The 20,487-nt window shown below is 35.2% G+C and overlaps 1 protein-coding gene across 2 annotated transcripts in view; it reads right to left on the bottom strand.

Annotated features, from left to right (window-relative positions):
* Iqcb1 (IQ motif containing B1) overlaps window positions 1-20,487 on the bottom strand; it is a 74,280-nt gene that overhangs the window by 32,361 nt on the left and 21,432 nt on the right. For both annotated transcript variants that reach the window (XM_038346375.1, XM_038346376.1), the window contains 5 exons: window positions 17,926-18,104; window positions 15,843-15,952; window positions 14,611-14,720; window positions 7,307-7,449; window positions 4,819-4,967 (listed from right to left, as the gene is read on the bottom strand). In XM_038346375.1, coding sequence (XP_038202303.1) covers window positions 4,819-4,967; window positions 7,307-7,449; window positions 14,611-14,720; window positions 15,843-15,952; window positions 17,926-18,104 — 691 coding nt within the window. The remainder of the gene's footprint in view (window positions 1-4,818; window positions 4,968-7,306; window positions 7,450-14,610; window positions 14,721-15,842; window positions 15,953-17,925; window positions 18,105-20,487) is intronic.

Below are 20,487 nucleotides of genomic sequence, written 5' to 3'. Positions count from 1 at the left end.
CCATAAGGATCACTACTTCTCTAGGGAATGCACATGAGCTAGATTATTTCAGAGAATCTTTTACAAAATACTAGATTCATTTAAATCAAGCAAGTTAGTACATCAACTCTATCAGGGTCCACCTAAATGTATGGCTGGGAGGAGTTTGAAAAGAAGGGGCAGCTATGAAGTAGAAGCATCACAAGGAAGGCAAATTTCTTTCAAAAGAAGCATCTCCAACCTGGACATAAATGAGCTACCCTAAGCTCAGGGTAAATATCAGAAGTATGTATGTAATTCAGGATGGTACAGAATTGTTTGTTACATGTATAATAACACAGGGAGAGGAAGAGACAGATCACTCTGCACATTTCCCTAGTATTTATTCTATTGGTTCAGAAATACCTTCACTGGAGAGACAACTCAGCAGTTATGAGTTGTAAAAAAAAACCCTAGGTTTAGCTCCCAACATCTATGTCTGTTGACTTACAACTACCTATAACTCTGACTCCAGGCACTGGGTTGCTTCCGACTTCAGTGGGTATTGCAACTCAAATCCACACACCTAAACACACATGCTCACATAGAATTAAAAAAATAAGTTAAAACATCTCTATAAATATTAATCCACATTGAGTGTTTGAAATTTATCATGGTAAGAAATGAGAATTAACAGCAAAATCTACAAAAAGATGATTAAGCAACATGCTTTTAAAACTTGAAATCTTGCCAGGTGGTGGCACATGCCTTTAATCCCAGTACTTGGTATACCTCTGTGAATTCGAGGCCAGCCTGGTCTACAAGAGCTAGTTCCATGACAGGCTTCAAAGCTACAGAGTAAAACCAGTCTTGAAAAACCAAAAAAATAAAATGAAAAACACTTGAAATCTTAATAGAAGCCTAATGATGTATAAGAGAAGTATCAAGAGGGAAAACATAAACTAGCCAGGAGGCTGGGAGCTGGGCGGCAGGTAAACAGCCCGCTGCTCCTCACTACAGAATGGCACCCATGTGGATAACTGAATCCACAGAAAGCCTGAGAAAGCTTGGGAAAGAATAGAGTAAAGCATGTTTCCTTGGTAGCAGCAATTTCTTGGGTCTGCTCTGCTTGCTAGAGGTAAGAAAGTACCCTCATTTAAGAGAGGTTTCCTGACTCAGCTTTAGCTGCAAAACCCTGCAGCTCTTTAAGAGGTCCTGCCATGAAACACTTACGTAGTGTTGATGGAAAGCTGACCACATGCTTTTCGGTTTTCAGCTGTAGAAGGAAAAAAGCTGTGCTGTTTTAAAATGCCGGCTTTCTGGCTGCCCTGCCAGGGCAAACTCTGACTCTTTCAGACAGGCAGTCCTACTGAGTGTGGTCTGTGAGGAGAATGCTGCAGCTTGCTTGCCGGCAGAGATCATGAAACACTGTAGGGTTGTGGTGATAAACATGGCTACAGCCGGTACCCCCTCCATGAGGCGGGAATCACACAAAGCTAAGAAATGGGCTGTATCCAGCTGCCAAAGCCACAGCGTTAGTCCTACTGATATTGCTTGGTAAATTAAAGACTCATGTAGTCAGAAAAAGAGAGATACAGTAAAGAAAGATTCAAAAACAAAGAAAACCTCTAAATGATTTACGGTGTGTTAAAAATATATACAGGCTAAAGGTTAAAGTTCTTAAAAGTAAAAAAGAAAAAACGGAGATAGTTGGGTGTGGTGGTAATTACCTTTAATCCCAACACTTGGGAGGCAGAGGTAGATTGACCTCTGTGACTTCAAGGTGTGGCAGCACACGCCTTTAATCCCAATGCCTGGGAGGCAGAGACAGACTGATCTCTGTGAGTTCAAGGACAGCCTGGTCTACAGAGTTATTCCAGGACAAAGATATACAGAGAACCTGTCTCAAAAAATAAAAGTAAAAATAAACAAAATAGAGGTTAAAATAAAGCTGCACAAAGATGGAAAATACACAGAGAATCTTGATACTATATGCTATTATGCTCTCTTTGAATTGTTTGAATGCTGAGGAAGGAAAAACAGCTGCTAAAAGATATTTGTTTATAAATGTTGCTGAACTAATCCAACATATATATTTTGAAAATGCCTTGACTTCAAAATTTGGATCTAAGAATATCATGCTTTGGAAAAGAGTTTCTTCTTTTGTTTTCACAGAGGATGAGACCCTGTGGATTGCTTCTATCCCAATATGGTATGATAGACCACGCCCTCCTGAAAGGCTGCTGTGAACACCTTCAGAAAATTACTTCACCCAACTGATGACTGAGATGAAACTGGCACACAGGTCACACCATAAAAGACCTGATTAACAGCGCCCCCATTCAACAGGAAGCAGTTTGGAGAGAAATAACTGCGCCCATATTCCCAAATATTGTTTATAAATGTTCTTTTACATTTAAAAGGGGGATATGATATAGATATGAATAATTTGCATTGATATGGAGTTTGTTTTAGTGATTTAAATTTAAGGTCAATTTTGTTATATGTATATGTATTTCTAATAATGATTAAGGTATTGTGATTGTGAGTTCATTTAAAAATGTAATGTATAATTAGGAAATATAGGCTGTTAATGGATAATCATCAATAGTAGTCAAGCTTGTAGTCATGTTAGTTGGATTTTCTAGATATATAAAGATATATTTCAGTTAGATAGGCATTCTTTTTTTTTTAAAGGTTGGGGGGCATGAGAAGGCAACTAAAAGACTTTTTAAAAAATATTTATTTATGCTGGGCGGCGGTGGCGCACGCCTTTAATCCCAGCACTTGGGAGGCAGAGGCAGGCGGATCTCTGTGAGTTCGAGACCAGCCTGGTCTACAAGAGCTAGTTCCAGGACAGGCTCCAAAGCTACAGAGAAACCCTGTCTCGAAAAACCAAAAAAAAAAAAAAAATTATTTATTTAGTATACAATATACGCCTTCAGGCCAGAAGAGGGCACCCGACCTCATTACAGATGGTTGTGAGCCACCATGTGGTTGCTGGGAATTGAACTCAGGACCTTTGGAATAGCAGGCAATGCTCTTAACCACTGAGCCATCTCTCCAGCCCGATAGACATTCTTCATATCTTTCAAAGACTACAGAATATCGCATTTTAAATGTTTTAATAACTTAGGGCTTTTCATGACAATGAGACACGTCTGCTCCTGGCAGCACCAATCTACTTCAAGAGGAAGATGGGCATCGAAGAGGCTCCTTATGGAGTTTGATAGCCATTTGGGCAAGAAACTGCTCTTGCCTGGACTGTTGGCATAAATTGGACACAAAGAACCCGCAAAGAGAGGACTACTGAATTTGCCTAAAGGTGAGATGGTTTTTCGGGGTTCCTGATTCATGAAAGAGTCTGCGAGACATTCTGCAGGACACAGCAGATAGTGACTGAACTGCCTTTGAAATTTTCTGATCATGGAAATGTCTCCTGGACACTATGGGCCTGTAGGCTGAAGATGGATGCCCCAACGGTACAGAGGAACTTTGGGTGACTGTGCAGGCAGCGAGTTGTCTCTGTCATTTCTAGAGTTTGGAAGTTGCTTATTTCTTGTTTGCTTAGGTAATATTATATTGTTCTGGGGACTTTGATGGAGTTGAAGAATAGATAGTTATAGTTTTCCTTAGTTATGATAAAAGATAAAGTAGATATAAATATTGTAACTGTAATTCTTACTTGAAAACTGTTTTGTTATATGTAATTTTGCTATGTTAAAGTTAAAGCCTTTTTTTGTTTAAAGAGAAAAAGGGGAAATGATGTAGGAGGGTCTTCTATCTATTGGTTAATTAATAAAGAAAACTGCTTGGCCTGATAGGTTAGAACATAGGTAGGAGTGGAAGACAGAATAGAATGCTGGGAAGAAGAGGGAAGTGAGGCAGACGCCATGCCTCTCCTCTCTGGGACAGATGCGATGGAGCCAGCCACCAGGTCAGACATGCTGAATCTTTCCCAGTAAGCCACCACCTTGTGGTGCTATACAGATTATTAGAAATGGGGTAAGCAAGATGTGAGAATTAGCCAGTAAGAGGCTAGAGCTAATGGGCCACGCAGTGTTTAAATGAATACAGTTGTGTGTTGTTATTTCCGGGGCTAAGCTAGCTATGCGGGAGCCGGGCGGGATAAAAAACAGGCCTGCCCGCAGCTCCCCTATCACTCGCTTCATCACTACAAAAAGCTTACTAAATGAAAAAGCCTTGTGCATGCTTTCCCCAGATATTATTTACTACACATAATCCCCAGGAAAATTTCCATTTGAGGATATCATTCTACAATTCAAGAGTTATAATGTTCTAAATATAGCCAATACTTTCCATGTAACTTGATTATTTTAATAAAATATGATACATTTGCATAGGATTTTTTATAATTTACAGACTTCAGAATCCTTACGTAAGTCATCTGATGAATATAACAAAATAAAAAAGAATAAGTATCCATTCAACTCAAGCTCATTGAGAACTGACACCAATATAGAAGGTTCATTAGCTTCCTATTGAGAAACCTGTAGTTCAGATAAAGAGAAAAATAATAACAAGGTTTCAATCTAGCAAATGACAGACAGTACTAAGAACTTAAAGTCTAAATCAGCTTGAGAAGAAGCAAGTAGGTTGTTATTATTACTATGTATTTTTAAATTTATGTTGCTAGGAATTAAGCCTACAGTCTTACACATGCTAAGAAAGTAAGTACTGAACCACTGAGCTATACTTCTAACCCTCGGTTCTTATTAAGAAACTAAGCTCCCAAAAGCTAAGTGGTTGATCTGGGTTTATATATGGTAAACAGCAAAGTCAATTTTGGACACTTGTTTGTTTCTTTATGTAAAACTTTGTATACTACAGCAGACTCACTGCTCTTTGAAGTGTAACAGCTGCTTTATACTCTGTGAGAGCCGGCCTCTGTTGGCGGAAGTTCTTCCTTTCCCTGTATCCTCTCCAATATTTCTGGATAGTCAATGCTGACTTCTCTTCCATTTCCCTATTGTACTTCTCCAGTTGACCTAAAGAGATGATAGACATTATTATAACATATTCAACTATGTTTTCTCAAGTTCTGAAATTAGGACAACAGGAGTAATAACAAATTTACAAGGTTTTTTGTTTGTTTGTTTTCAAGACAGGGTTTCTCTGTGTTAACAGCCCTGGCTGTTCTGGAACTCACTCTTGTAGACCAGGCTGGCCTTAATTAAGCTTACAGAGACCCACCTGCCTCTGCCTCCCGAGTGCTGGGATTAAAGATGTGTGCCACCACCAACCAACCATTTTATAGTTTTTAATTTTTTCAACACTATTTACTAATTTGCCAAACTCTTCTATTTTATAATAGTTCTATGACTGTAGAAACTAAAGCTTTATTAGAATATGCAGTTTATTTCCAAAAGGACTCATAATATTTTTGCCTCAGAGTAATGAGAAAAAGATGAAAGGCCAATATTATACACGGTCTGACAAAAGAATTATAAGTTCATGTAGGAAAAAATTTCATGGGAGCAGGGGAAAAGTAAAAGTGTGTTTATGTACTCTTTAATCTACTCTGTGTATTTCCAAACTTCTCTCTGGTTTGTTACACAATTGACTTTCCTTTGACTTTTGGAATTGGGTCAGCAGCATACAGCTCAAGGTTCACAGAAATTAAATGACAGGAAAAAAAGCTGTGGAACAAAGTACCAGTGGTTAATACAAAGCAGGTATCTTAGAGAGAAAGTATTAAAAAGAAACTGATAGAATTTAATGGCTGACCTGTTGTAGAGGGGTGACAAAGAGAAAGTCAGAATGCTGAATGGGAAACTGAACAGACTTTTGGTGCATTACCTGAAATGGGGACTCAATAGAGAGCAAATATGAGAATGAGATCTGACTTTAGTTTTGGGAATATTTGTGGATAGTAAAGAACACTACCCAACAGGCAGTTGGTCACAAATGAAGCCATTACATATATGTGGCTACTGAGTAGATTTAAATAAAATAAAATGAAACATTCAAGTTCTCAAGTGCAGTACCACATTTTGAATATTCAATAGCTACTTGTAGCTATTGCTACTGTATTGACTGGTGTAGACAGAACTTTTCACTGATGACATAAAATGTTCTACTGGGCAGTGCTACTTAGAAACTTAAGAGAGAATGTAGGGTGGAGAGAAAGCCAAGGATAAGAGTGCTAAGTATTTTGCTGATAGCTGACGTAGCTATGGATAGGACATATCAGGCAGAGTAATATGAGAATAACTGGAAAAGGACAAATTCTGGAAAATATATTTAAAGTAAAAGAGAGGGGGCTACTGAAGGTTCTTGGAAATGAATAATAAAAACAAAAAGGAAGTAAATGGATGATGAGAAAACTGTGAGAGGATACGCATGTAGCTGAGTTGATAGTACTTCCCTAGGATGAGGTTCTGGGTTAATTCTCAGCATGGCATAAAACCAGGTGTTCTGGTCCACTCTTAATAATCTAAGAACTTGGGAGGAAGAGGCAAGAGGATAACAAATTCAAGATGATCTTTAGCTACATAATGAAGCCAGCCCAGGCTATAAGAGATCCTGTAAAAAAAAAAAAAAAAAAAAAAAAAAACAACAACCAAATAAACAAAAAATCCTAGGGAGATGGCTCAGTTGACAAAATGCTTACTATGCAAGCATGAAAAACCATAAAATATTTACTATGCAAGCATGAGAAACCAAGTTTGTATTCCTAGTACTTATGTAAAATCTGGGCATAATGGCACCTGGCTGTAACCCCAGTACTGGGGGAAGGTGAGGCAGAGATAAGCAGACACTGGCAGTTTGCTAGCCAGCTAGCTTAGCCAACTGCTGAGTTACAAGAACCAGGGAAAGATCCTGTTTCAAAAATTAAGGTGGACAGGGATAGAGAAAGACACTTGATGTTGACTTCTAGCCACATGTAAACATTTGTACTCACTATACATGCACACACACACATGAACATATACACACAAATACAACACACACACACACCCCAGCATGCTCTTATTAATCCAGCTTAGTCTGTCATAAGTGGTGAGAAGATGTCACAAATTTTATTCTAGGGAATGACTAAAGTTCAGACTGTACAAATATTTGAAATTCTTTAAGAATTTTTTTTAATGTCATTGGTATCTTTAATTATAAACTTTTATGTTGAACACATGTATCTGGAAAAAACTTAAAAGTTAATAGGTATGAATCAGAAAAGCTGTAATTTTTAAAATCCAGCGATTTAATATGATTTCTCTATAGGGGGTGGGGGGGCAAAAAATTCCAAATACAAAAAAGAAAAGAAATTATCAAGTTGCCAGAAAAAGATTTAACATTCTTACACTTAAGAAGTGATACTAGTACTCACCTGGATGAACGATTTCAAGCATACTCAGGCGTGACTCTCGGGAAAGCCTCATGGCTCTCTGTCTTTGAAGCTGCAATCTTAATCTGAGGTCTTTTTCTTCTTTTTGCCTATTTAGCTCCAACAATGCCTTTGTTCGTTTAGATCTGTGAAAGAAAAAAGGTAAGTTCCTTACACACAATTTTATAAACCATGTTTAGCAAATGCATGAAATTTCTGATTTCATGTGTAACCAAATAGAAAAAAAAAATGTTTTGGAAGATAATTTGTTGGTAGGGTAGGTGAAGAACACTGTTCTTATGTATAAATTTCTCTAGAGATATTTAAGTAAATATCTCCACATCATCAAAAGTCCAGAGAAATATTTAAATACATATAAGAAGGCTCAAAAATGCAGATAAACCAATTCCACTTCTAATTATTTTCTTACTGAATAATCAAATATGTAGACTTATGTTCAAGGTCAAAATAAAATCAAGAATACAAATCGTGCTAAAAATTGTGTTTATTTACATAGAAATATAAATTATTTAAAAATGTCAAATTTTCAATACTAATTTTTACTGCATTAGGTATACTTATGTCTAACTTTTTTAAAAGAATTTATTTTTTAATATTTATTTATTTATTTATTTATTTATTATGTATACAATATTTTGTCTGTGTGTATGCCTGCAGGCCAGAAGAGGGCACCAGACCCAATTACAGATGGTTGTGAGCCACCATGTGGTTGCTGGGAATTAAACTCAGGACGTTTGGAAGAGCAGGCTATGCTCCTAACCTCTAAGCCATCTCCCCAGCCCCCTTATGTCTAACTTTTAAAGTTTATTTTTAGTTTTTTCTTTGTTTGTTTTGTTTAAGGTTTATGGGAAATGGAGAAATGGCTCCACAGTTAAAAGCACTAGTTGTTCTTCCAGAAGTCCCAAGTTGGATTTCTAGCACTCATGCTGTGTCTCACAAGTTGCAACTCCAGGTCTAGGAGATTTAATGTCCTCTTCTGGCTCCTGCATACACTAGGAATGCATATGGTACACAGATATACATGCAGGTCGAAAAACAAAAAAAAAAAAAAATTAAAAATATTTATTTTTACATGATTCTGCCTACGTTTGTATGTGTAACACATGCATGCCTGGTATCTTTGGAGGTAAGATGAGGGTATATGATCCCCTGGAACTAAAGTTAGGGATAGTTAGGAGCCAACATATGGGTACTGAGAATGGAAATTCGGTCTTCTGTAAGAGTAGCAAATGCTCTTAACCACTGAACCATGGAACCAGACCCTATTTTTTCCTTATGTTAAATTTATTTTTTTATTATATTTATTTATTGCCTGTATGTGCATGTATGCATTGTATTTGTGGGCATATGCCAGTCATAGAGCATATGTGATCAGAGGACCATCTGAAGGAGTCAGTTTTCTTCTTCCACTATGCTGGTCCTGGGAATATAAAAGTCATGAGGCTGGATAAAAGACATCCTAGCACTGCTGACCATCTAGTCTACTCCCAGGATTAGGTATTTTTCAATGGTTAACTAAATGTATACTATTTTATGACTGGCTGTAAAGTTTTGTGTTCAAATGCTGTAGTTAATTACAATGTCTACATTTTCTGCTGATACTTATCAAATTGCTTCTTGACCACTACAACCCAGTCTTTGATACTTCCTATATGTCTCTATGTAAAGCATCACAAATATTAATATACAGTATATATACTTAAAATACTTTTAGGTACCTATAGAGGAAAACCAGGAATATACAAAAAGAAAAGCAGAAACACTATTTACTTTGCTTAAATTAATTTGCAGGTCTCCTTCCAGAGTATGACTTCTCTCCTAGCAGCAAAAACAAGATAAATACTTCAAAAAACAAAAAAGGAGCTTGAACCCAGTGGGGTTTACATAGTGAGACCCTGTCTCAATAAAACAACACTACCCTTAAGTAAAACAGCCTCAAAAAAATGAGCAAGTTAACATACCATAGAGATGCTTACATATACATGTTAATTGTTGCAATAATTTACAATGGCAAAGATGGTATTAGTCTAAATGTTTATAAATAAATGGGAGGATAAAGAAAAGGTGGTACATATATGCAATCGTTTTATTCAGCCATAATTAAAAATGAATCCATGACATTTGCATAAACCAAAGGGAACTGGAAATTACTAAGTAAGCCAGATTGACAAATATGCAGAACCTGTAATAAATTTTATGAATACTGTATATGTTTAATGAAACTGGAAAGAGGCTCATGAGAAGAAAGCAATGAAGAAAATGTGTACTCAGGATAAGAAAGAGAACCAGCCAGAGGTGGAGGCAAGTACAATAAAGGAGAGGATGAATTAAAACAAAGTGTAACACATCGGAACCATCATCCACTATGAATAAAGTCGGTTTCATCCCAGAGATGCAGGGATGGTTCAACATATGAAAATCTGTCAACATAATCCACCATATAAACAAACTGAAAAATAAAAACCACATGATCATCTCATTAGATGCAGAAAAAGCTTTCAACAAACTACAACATCTCTTCATGATAAAGGTCTTGGAGAGAGGAACAAACCTAAACACAATAAAGGCAAGCCAACAAACAATATCAAACTAAATGGAGAGAAACTTTTAGCGATTCCACTGAAATCAGGAACAAGACAAGGTTGTCCAATGTCTCCATATACAATATAATTCTTGAGGTCCTAGCCAGAGCAATAAGACACCAAAAGGAGATCAAGGGGATACAAATTGGAAAAGAAGAATTTAAACTCTCACTGCTTGCTGATGATATGATAGTTTACATAAGTGATCCCAAAAATTCTATCAAGGAACTCATAAACATTTTCAGTAATGTAGCAGGATACAAGATTAACTAAAAAAAAAAAATCAGTAGCCCTCCTGTACACAGATGATAAAAGGGCTGGGAAAGAAATCAAAGAAACAATACCCTTCATAATAGCCACAAATAGTACTCTAACCAAGCAAGTGGAAGACTTTTCTTTTTCTTTTTTTGGTTTTTCGAGACAGGGTTTCTCTGCAGCTTTTTTAGAGCCTGTCCTGGAACTAGCTCTTGTAGACCAGGCTGGCCTCGAACTCACAGAGATCCGCCTGCCTCTGCCTCCCAAGTGCTGGGATTAAAGGCGTGCGCCACCACCGCCCAGCTCAAGTGGAAGACTTTTATGGCAAGAACTTTAAATCTTTAAAATTGAAGAAGACACCAGAAAGTGGAAAGATCTCCCATGCTCTTGGGTAGGCAAAATTAACATAGTAAAAATGGCAATCTTACCAAAAGCAATCTACAGATTCAACTCAATGCCCATCAAAATCCCAGCAAAATTTTCAAAGACCTCAAAACAGTACTCAACTTTATATGGAAAAGCAAAAAAACCCAGGATAGCCAAAACAATCCTGTACAATAAAAGAACTTCTGGAGCCATCACAATCCCTGACTTCAAATTCTACTACAGAGCTACAGTACTGAAAACAGCCTGGTATTGGCATAAGGACAGACAGGAGAACCAATGGAACTGAATAGAAGGCCCAGATAATTAATTTACAATTCTTCAAACACCTGATTTTTGACAAAGAAGCAAAAAATATCAAATAGAAAAAAGAAAGCATATTTAACAAGTGGTGCTGGCATAACTAGATAGCAACATGTAGAAGAATGAAAACAGACCAATATCTATCACCATGCACAAAACTCAAGTCCAAATGAATTAAAGACCTCAACATAAAGCCAGCCACACTGAACCTTATAGAAGAGAAAGTGGGAAGTACACTTGAACACATTGGCACAGGAGACCACTTCCTAAAAATAACCCCAGGAGCACAGACACTGAGAGAAACAATTAATACATGGGACCTCCTAAAACTGAAAAGCTTCTATAAAGCAAAGCATATGGTCAACAAGACAAAATGTCAGCCTACAGAATAAGAAAAGATCTTCACTAACCCCACATCAGACAGAAGTCTGATCTCCAAAATATACAAAGAACTCAAGAAATTAGTCATCAAAAAAAAAAAAAAAGAAATTAGTCATCAAAAGAACATATAATCCAATAAAAAAATGGAGTACAGACCTAAACAGAGAACTCTCAACAGAGGAATCTAAAACAGCTGAAAGACACTTAAGGAAATGTTCAACATCCTTAGTCAACAGACAAATGCAAATCAAAACAACTCTGAGATTCCATCTTACACCTGTAAGAACGACCAACATCAAAAACACTGATGACAACTTATGCTGGAAAGGTTGTGGGGAAAAGAGAACACTCGTGCATTGCTGGTGGGAATGCAAGCTGGTACAGCCCCTTTGGATGTCAGTGTGGCGATTTCTCAGAAAATTAGGAAGCAACCTTCCTTAAGACCCAGGAATACCACATTTGGGTATATATTCTAAGGATGCTCAATCATGCCACAAGGACACGTGCTCAACTATGTTCACAGCAGCATTGTTTGTCATAGCCAGAACCTGGAAATAACCTAAATACCCCTTGACTGAAGAATGGATGAGGAAAATGTGGTACATTTACAGAATGGAGTACTACACAGCAGAAAAAAATGACACCTTGAATTTTGCAGGAAAATGGATAGAGCTAGAAAACATTATTTTGAGTGAGGTAACCCAGACACACAAAGACAATTATCACATGTACTCACTCATAGGTGGTTTTTAAACATTAAGCAAACAAAGCCAGCCTACAAACCACAATCCCAGAGAATTTAGACAACAATGAGGACATTAAGAGAGACTTATATAGATCTAATCTACATGGGAAGTAGAAAAAGACAAGATCTCATGAGTAAACTGGGAGCATGGGGACCTTGGGGGGGGGGACTGAAGGGGGGAAGGGAGAGGTAGGGAGGGGAGGAGAGAAAAATGTAGAGCTCAATAAAAATCAATAAAAAAAAAAAAGAAAAAAAAACCCACAAAGTATAACAACACATATTGTGAAAATGCTATGAAGAAACTTTACTTTTATGCTAACTTAAAGATTTTAAAATGACATAATACTAATTAGATCCCATACATATACTTCTATATAGGCAAACTCATAATCCTGTGGTACTTGGTTTTTTCAAGTAGTGATGTAGATTGTATACTAACTATGTATTCTAGCATTGAGCTAAACCCTAGTCCTCAGAGATATTTTTAAATAAATACTTTAATTTTAAAAGAAAAAGTAAAAAGGTAACTCTGGCAAGTATTATGGGGCCAAATCTTAAAGATCTGAATCCATTGTCTTGGGGGTATCTTTAAATGTAAAGGGACGGATGGCTGAGGATGTGGAAGGTAGGATCTCTAAGCAATAATTACTCTGAGTTCACTTACAGAAGGCATTATCAAGAACATTCAAACATCTGATAAAAATAAACATGGTCATTCTCAAAGTATTCAGTATTTCGCATATTCTTCTGGCCACGGAAATAATCTTTTAAATTATTTGGATTTATTTTTATTTAATTCTTTAGAAAAAGCTTGTAGGAGAAAAAAGCAATGCTATCTAAATGATGATAGCATTGCTTCTCATGAATGCTATTATGTATCTGTCTGTCTAGAATACAAATTTTAAGGGCACAAAAATATAGCTTCATCCTATCTTTTTAAGTGTCATATACTAAAACCTTTATATTATCTCAATGTATTGTTTCAGCCTTCTGTGGTATATAAAGCTTTAGTCATACATCTATTGCAGTGCTGGGGAGTGAACCTAAGGTCTTATGATACTTGGCAAATGCTCTACCACTGAACTATACCCAGTTATCTTTTTACTCTTTACTTAGAGCCAGGGTCTCTGCTAAACTGTCTAGTAGTAGTAGTTTTGTACTCACTCTGTAGCTCAGGCTAGATTTAAACTTACATTCTTCCTGTCTAAGTTTCCTGAGTAGCTGAGATTACTGGCCTGTGCCACAAGCCACAGCTATTATTTCTAGTCTCTAGATTTGAAATTTGGGGCTAAGAGTTTCGATAACTTGTCCTAGGTCATTTAACTAATAAGTTACTGAAGCCAACTACAAACTCAAGCCTGTTACTCTTTTTATATATATATATATATATATATATATATATATATATATATATATATATATATACACATCCACACATATACGTGTATACACACACACATAATTCTGGAATACTTTCATATAAGTAAAATTCTAGAATATGTTCACATATATATGTATGTGTGTTATGTATGTGTATATTGTTTTACATATGCATTTTATACTGTTTACATATAATTTTGTAGGTATGCTTTATATGTGTATTTTGGATATATCAAACATATACATGCATGCACGCACACACACACACACACACACACACACACACACGATGCTAAAATACTTTGCTAAAAATACTCATGCTCAATGGTATTTACAACTTGCCCTTAAATTTCTTTGAAGAAAATTTTCATAGGCTATTATTCACTACGTAACACTTCTAGATTGACTGTGGGATAATGTAGTGTTTGGAGTATAGAACTATTTTTAAATGTATTTATAACAGAAATGCAGCTGCAGTTATTAAAAGATTGGTTTCAGTTTTTAAAGTTTACTTCTGTAATATGTCAGTTTCGTTTTAGTGAGTTAAATTTGGCTTTAAGTAATGATGGATGAAAACAAAATCACCTCTGAGATGGTTCAACTTTATAATCAATGTTAAATTTTTTTCTAGAGTTCTTTCTGTAACCTTTAAGAATGTAGCTAGGCTAGTTGAATCAGAATGTGACCCATATCTTCAGTATTTCATTTTTCAGAGTACAACTGAAGTAGGGATCAGTAGTTTGTCATATCTAAAGGATCACATCTACTCATGCCATACTCAGGAATAGTTAACATCTTTAATCTTTATATAGTCACATATATTATCATAATTATATATGAGCAACTATGAGAACTGTTGGTTTTGAGAATTTAATAAGTATCACTGGCTCCCTCTTAAGGCTTGGCCCACAAATCTGGACAGGAAATGGATAGGACTGAATATTGGATTCCATCAGATTTGTCATATTATGCCCTTTGTTCTGAAAGGCTACCTGGTTACTTGAGCGTTGATACTCAGTAACACTATGGAACAGAATAAAGACAAGAATAAAACAAAAACATTAGGAAAGGAAGAAAAATAAGGCAAAAACCCCAAAGCAATAACCCCCCTCCCCATTTGCATTCACCTGTGGTCTGGTAACACTCTCATATTATTTTTTTCTTTATCTTTGGGGGGGGGAGGGTGGATAATTACAAATTTACATGCAAACCCAGACCATCATTTTAATCAAAATTGTTTTGTTTGGTTTTTCTACCTGAAACTCCTCTGCAAAGCAATCACAGCAGACGGAAGCTTCTTTAATCTCTTTCTGGTCTGGAAACCTTTCCAATAGGCTTGAATCAAGCAAGCTGCTTTATGTAGTTTCTGAAATTATATATCAGAAATAATTTTGATATGTCTCTAGAAAAGCCTTTTTGAGAAATATATCCCTTAAAATACAAAGCCAGGGTAAGGTTTAATCTTCACCTCTAAACAGATGGGTAGCAAGAAACATTAAGCTCATGAGGCCCAGAATGCCCAAGTATATCACACCTGTTCAACTACAGTAATATCTAGAACATATTCAAAATAGTCTAGTTAGCTCCAAATTCTCTCTCTGATATCACTTCCTTTTCAAGGATTTAAAGTCCTGCCTAATCTTTGGACCTAATGTCTTCTGGTTGGTTGCTTGTGGGTTTTTGAAACTAAATCTTGTTAAGCAGCCCATGAGAACTGAAATTATGACCCTTCTGTCCTAGCCTCTTGAGTACTGGGATTAAAGCTGTGTGTCTCCATGCCCAGGGAGCTAACTTATTAATGTTTATATTTAGTATTTTTAAAAGATTTTTTTTATTATTTTTAATTTTGTGTGTGTGTGTGTGTGTGTGTGTGTGTGTGTTTGTAGCTATGTGCACACCTGCTGAGGCCAAAGACTTCAGATTCCCCTGAAATTGGAGGTGCAGACATTTGTGAGCCATCTAACATGAGTGCTGGCAACAGAACTCGTTCTCACAGGAGCAGTACACACTCTTAACTGTTGAGCCATCACTCCAGGTCATTCAGTATTAACCAACTTCATTAGGCTTAGGCTGTATAAGCTCCCTTGACTATTTTTGGTTAGTTATGCAAAAAAATATATTATTTTGTATCGATGAATAAGGTGGCTTACCATAGGTGTACATATATACAGGTTTCTATAATGAGAGATATTTTTAAAGCAAATGAAATTTAAATAGCTTATAGATAAATGAGTAAATAAACATGGGATTTCATGAGATATTTTGAACAAAATTAACCTGCTCAAATCTATAGAGATATAAAAAGGAGACTGAAATTGTGTTTATGGATAGACAGAATGAAACAATACAATGAAAATATTAGAATATTTCTATCATCTAGGGAAAACATTTTGTTTAAAGTGTTAAAAGAAGGAAATTGAGGCACATTTAAGGAGAACTGAGGTTCAATACAGTTATCAAATATCACACAAATTATTTTTTATAATACCTGTTCTTCCACTTCCGGATGGACTTTAGGGGTTAAAAGACCAACCAACTGTCTAAGTTCTCGACTAAATTCTGTCATATTTTCCTGTTTATTTAGTAGACTTGTGAGTCCTAAAATATAATAACAAGACAAAACAATTATCAATAAAGATTTTGTTATCTAACTAGAAAATGAATAAATATAACAGCATAATTACATATATGATTTTCTTCTTATCAAACACTTCTATGTTGTGGTCTTTACAATCTTCCTCTGTTCTAAGAATTTTTATTTTCCTTACTTGTAAAATCTGAATGTAAAAATATGTCTAAATAATTTCTTTAATAAAAAAGGCAGTAGGCTCACTGAAGTAAGTCAGAGAGAATTTGTTTTCCTTTCAATGCAAAAACCTTAAACTAAAACATTCTTAAGAAGTTATTGTAAGCACATACTCTGTATATGCCTACCTTGTGGAAGCACTTCATCAGGTTATTATTAGTCACTATTAATTAAAGAAAAAATTTATTACACTAATTTACTGCATTTATAAGTTGGACATAAGCCAAGAGGTTTCTGAATAATACAGAAATGCTATAACATGGGTTACTGCATTTTAATTCCAAAATAGTAAGTAGTCATAAAAGGGACAAACTAACTTTTGTATCCAAAGCATGTTGGAATTATGTGTGATATAAATAAACATAAATAAGCAAATAAAATTGTCTTGCAGTATACATTTGGGGCTGCCATCATATGGATCTTTGCCTGTATTCTTTAAGATCCAAGTTCTCAGAAGCACTTACAATTGCAAAATACCTTGGTAAACTTGAGTAAATTCTACTGTTGCAATTTTGTCATTCAAAGAAATGAAGAGGGATTAAAGTAAAATTCATATTTCTTGCTTTTGTTCTTTTTGGGGGGCTTGGGGAAGGGTCTTGAGACAGGGTCTCACAATGTACCTCTGGCTGTTCTTGTATTCACTATGTATACCAGTCTGGCCTCAGGCTCAAAGGCTGGAATTACAGGCATACACGCCCAGGCCTGGCATGAACACTCGCATTTCTGGCTAACTCTAGCTGCAAATCTGAAAATGTATGCCTGGCATAATAATAACTAGAGGTCTACTAATGGTGCTTATTCTACCTTTTTTCTTATAATATATGAAATAATTAAAATGGCAATAGTAATGACAGATATAAGGAAAGTTACTAATGTTCCTTTTGAATCATCAAGAATGATTAGGGTCTATTCTAATTGAATAGGATCTAATTAAATAGATCCTAAAAATTTTAAAAGTCCCATGTGCCATCCTCTATTAAATAAAACCAATATTTTACTATACTGAATATAAATATATTGGTTAACAAAGAAATAACATAAAGCTAACATAATTTTGGCAGGGAGTTGGAAAACTACAATCTAAGTAATCTTGAGTAAATTACCTAACTTTTCCAAGCCTCTTATTTCATATCTTTATGTAAGGATAGGAATACCCAATATACCAAAGGAGTATTATAAAAAATTAAAGAATGTAGAATAGTATCTTGCAATCAGTGTTCAATTAAATGAATGCTCTCACACAAGAATGGTAGTTAACAATGAATTTATTTACTCTCAAGATTTATGACTTTTTAATCATAAGTGTTTGAGTATGAAATACAAGGTATATTTTGTTGTTGGTAGTGTTTTGTTTTTTTTTTAGTAAAGGCAGTGAAATAGTAAGATATTAATTATTAACTGATAATAATGCAGTTGTATTTTCTTCTCCAAAGGTATTAATTATTAACTGATAATAATGCACACTTCTACTTTCTTCTGTAGTAAGTTCTGATAAGGTCACAGACATCTTTGGTCATTATTCTACTACACTATTTGGTATACCCAATATAAACAACTTTGTCAGAGAGAGAGTAAACATTTATTATAACCCATCAACAAAATATGCATACTATTTGTTGATAATATAGTGATATCTATTTTAATGTTTTTCTGCACAGTTGAGTAACTAACCTTTCAAAATATAAAAATTTTGCCATTTATAAACTGCCAATACATTTTTGTCCTTGAGACTGACTACCAAGAGAAGAAAATACATAGGACCTACCTTTGTAGCAAGCACTTAGTCTCAGTAAAATCAAAATTTCCTGATGAGATTCAGCTAGCACTAGGAGGAGCTTTGTAGCAATACTTCTTAAGACTGGACTAGGAGTTGATAAAAGCTTGAAAAGAATTTCATCTAAAATAGAATGCAGGATTTTTCCTTCTATTTTCAGTAAATCACCACTAATAGGACAGAGCAAAAAAAAAAAAGTACAATTACTAATTAATACATGGTTATCACAACAAATTTAAAATAAAGCATTTAGTAATTCGAATGACTGTGTGTGGCCTGATCCATGAAGATAGCCACTTTTTTTTTTTTTTTTTTTTTTTTTTGGTTTTTCGAGACAGGGTTTCTCTGTGATAGCCACTTTTTAAAGAATATAACTTGGTTCTAAGAATTTAGACTATAGCATATTAAGTCAATTAACATTTCTGATTTCATACTGCGGGCAGGGGACCATATTAGGTACAACAAAGAATCCAAAGTAGATAAAGTTCCCCTCTTTATTCACAGAGAAACTTATTATCAAATTGAATATAAAAAACCTGTTAAGATTAATTGCTTCAAAAGCTTCAAGGTGAAAAATCACAAGACTACAGTTAAGATTCAACAATTTAATGAAACACAAAATTATGTGCTTAATTTATAAAGAGCATTTTACTTCCATTGGCATTTCTTTATTATCATTTTACAATACTGTGGTTTCAACTAACTTGTTTTAGTTTATGAGCATAAACTAAATATTGTTCATATTATTCCTTTGTGTTTTTTGTTTTTGTTTGTTTGTTTTTTGAGAGAGGGTTTCTCTGTGTAGTTTTGGTGCCTGTCCTGGAACCAGTTCTTGTAGACCAGGCTGGCCTCTGTCTCCCAAGTGCTGGGATTAAAGGTGTGCAGCACCAGGGCCCAGCCTCCTTAGTGATTTTTTTAATGACAGCAAAAGATGTTATCCCTCTCAATTTTTACATTAATTGTTGGCAGTTCTTCTATTTCTTTCCTGATCACTCTTATAGGCTTATTTCATTCATCTCAGATTCAACTTATGGTTTCACTTATTTTCTCTGTTGTTTTCGTTGACTTTATTGACGTTGATTATTGCTTTCACGTTTATTGTCTTCCCTTCTTTGACTTAGGGCTTAATATTCCCATATTTTCCTAGTTTACTTAAAGCAGAATTTATATAATGATTTGAGATTTTTCTTTCCCAATATAGATATTACATATAAAATTTCTAAGTATTGTTAAAGATGTATCTCAGAAATTCTTTTCATCTGTTTCTTTTATGTCCATTCATTTAGAAATAATTTCTAATTTTACTTTTGATTTCTTCTGTTCTGTAGGTTATTTAGGTATATACCATTTCTTACATCATTTGTGGACTTTTCAGAGATCTACTTCTCACTCATTTCTACCAGATTCCAACTTTTCAACAACATTTTGTTATTTAAATCCTTTTTAATAACAAGGAGAGAGGTGTTTACAGGCACTGGATATAACTTCTTAAAAACGTTCCCCTTGAATTTGAAAGAAATGAGTAGATTTTTACATACATAAGCTGATTGGTACTCCACTGAATTTTTGAAGAGAACCCTCTGCTGATCTCTCATAAAGCTTTTTTTTAATGTTTTACCTTGTGAATTTTAGTCATCTTGCTTTCCTCTAGATTTCCCACTTCATTTCTTTAAATCAAGTTTTCCAGTTACACTACATTCTAAAAACTTCTACTAAGTATAGTTGGGATCTTGAAAGTACTCCAAAGGCTCCTGTGTGAAAAACTCAGTCTTAAGGAAGGAGCTACTTGGAACTGCTGGAATGTTTAAGGGGAAGAATGTACTGCATGTTCTTTTCTCTCTCTTCAACTTCCTGGTAATAAGGTGAGCGCTTTGCCCTGCCAGCTGTTCTCACTGTGTATAATGTTTCACTTACAGACTCAAAACCATTGGGCAAATAATCATGTAGTGGAGCCTCCAAAACCATGAACCAAAGTAAACCTTTTCTTTTATAAATCTGTTATCTCAGGTTTTTCTTACAGTACCAGAAAACTTCAACTTTACTTATTCTTTTTCCCCCTTCTGAGCTCTCATTCATACACGGAGTCATGTTCAGTTTATTAAGAACTGATCCTTCATGAGTTGTCTTTTTCTTTTCCCCCATTAATCAAGTAAATTCATCTCTATAATTCTATTTGAATCCAAAGTGGAAATAAAGGTCTGGGTGATTTTAATTAATTAAAAAAATCTATTCCCTATTACCAGTGCCAAGATTTTACCATTTTACTTGAATTGCTATGGTCGTTTGTTCATTTATTTATTATTTATTTGCATTTTGGGGCAACAAATTTAGGATATTTAACAGCCTAGGCAAGTGCCCCACCACAAGGATACCTCCCTAGTCTTCCAGTTGTCTTCTTTGTCTAGAGCAGTGGTTCTCAACACAAGGGTTGTGACAAACTTTAGTAGTCGAATATCTGCTATCCTGCATATCGGATATCTACATTATGATTCATAACAGTAGCAAAATTAGTTATGAAGAAACAATAAAATAATTTTATGGTTGGAGCCACCA

Source organism: Arvicola amphibius, chromosome 10 (assembly GCF_903992535.2).
Source record: "Arvicola amphibius chromosome 10, mArvAmp1.2, whole genome shotgun sequence".
NCBI lineage: Eukaryota > Metazoa > Chordata > Mammalia > Rodentia > Cricetidae > Arvicola > Arvicola amphibius.
This window is presented reverse-complemented; position numbering and strand designations above follow the sequence as displayed.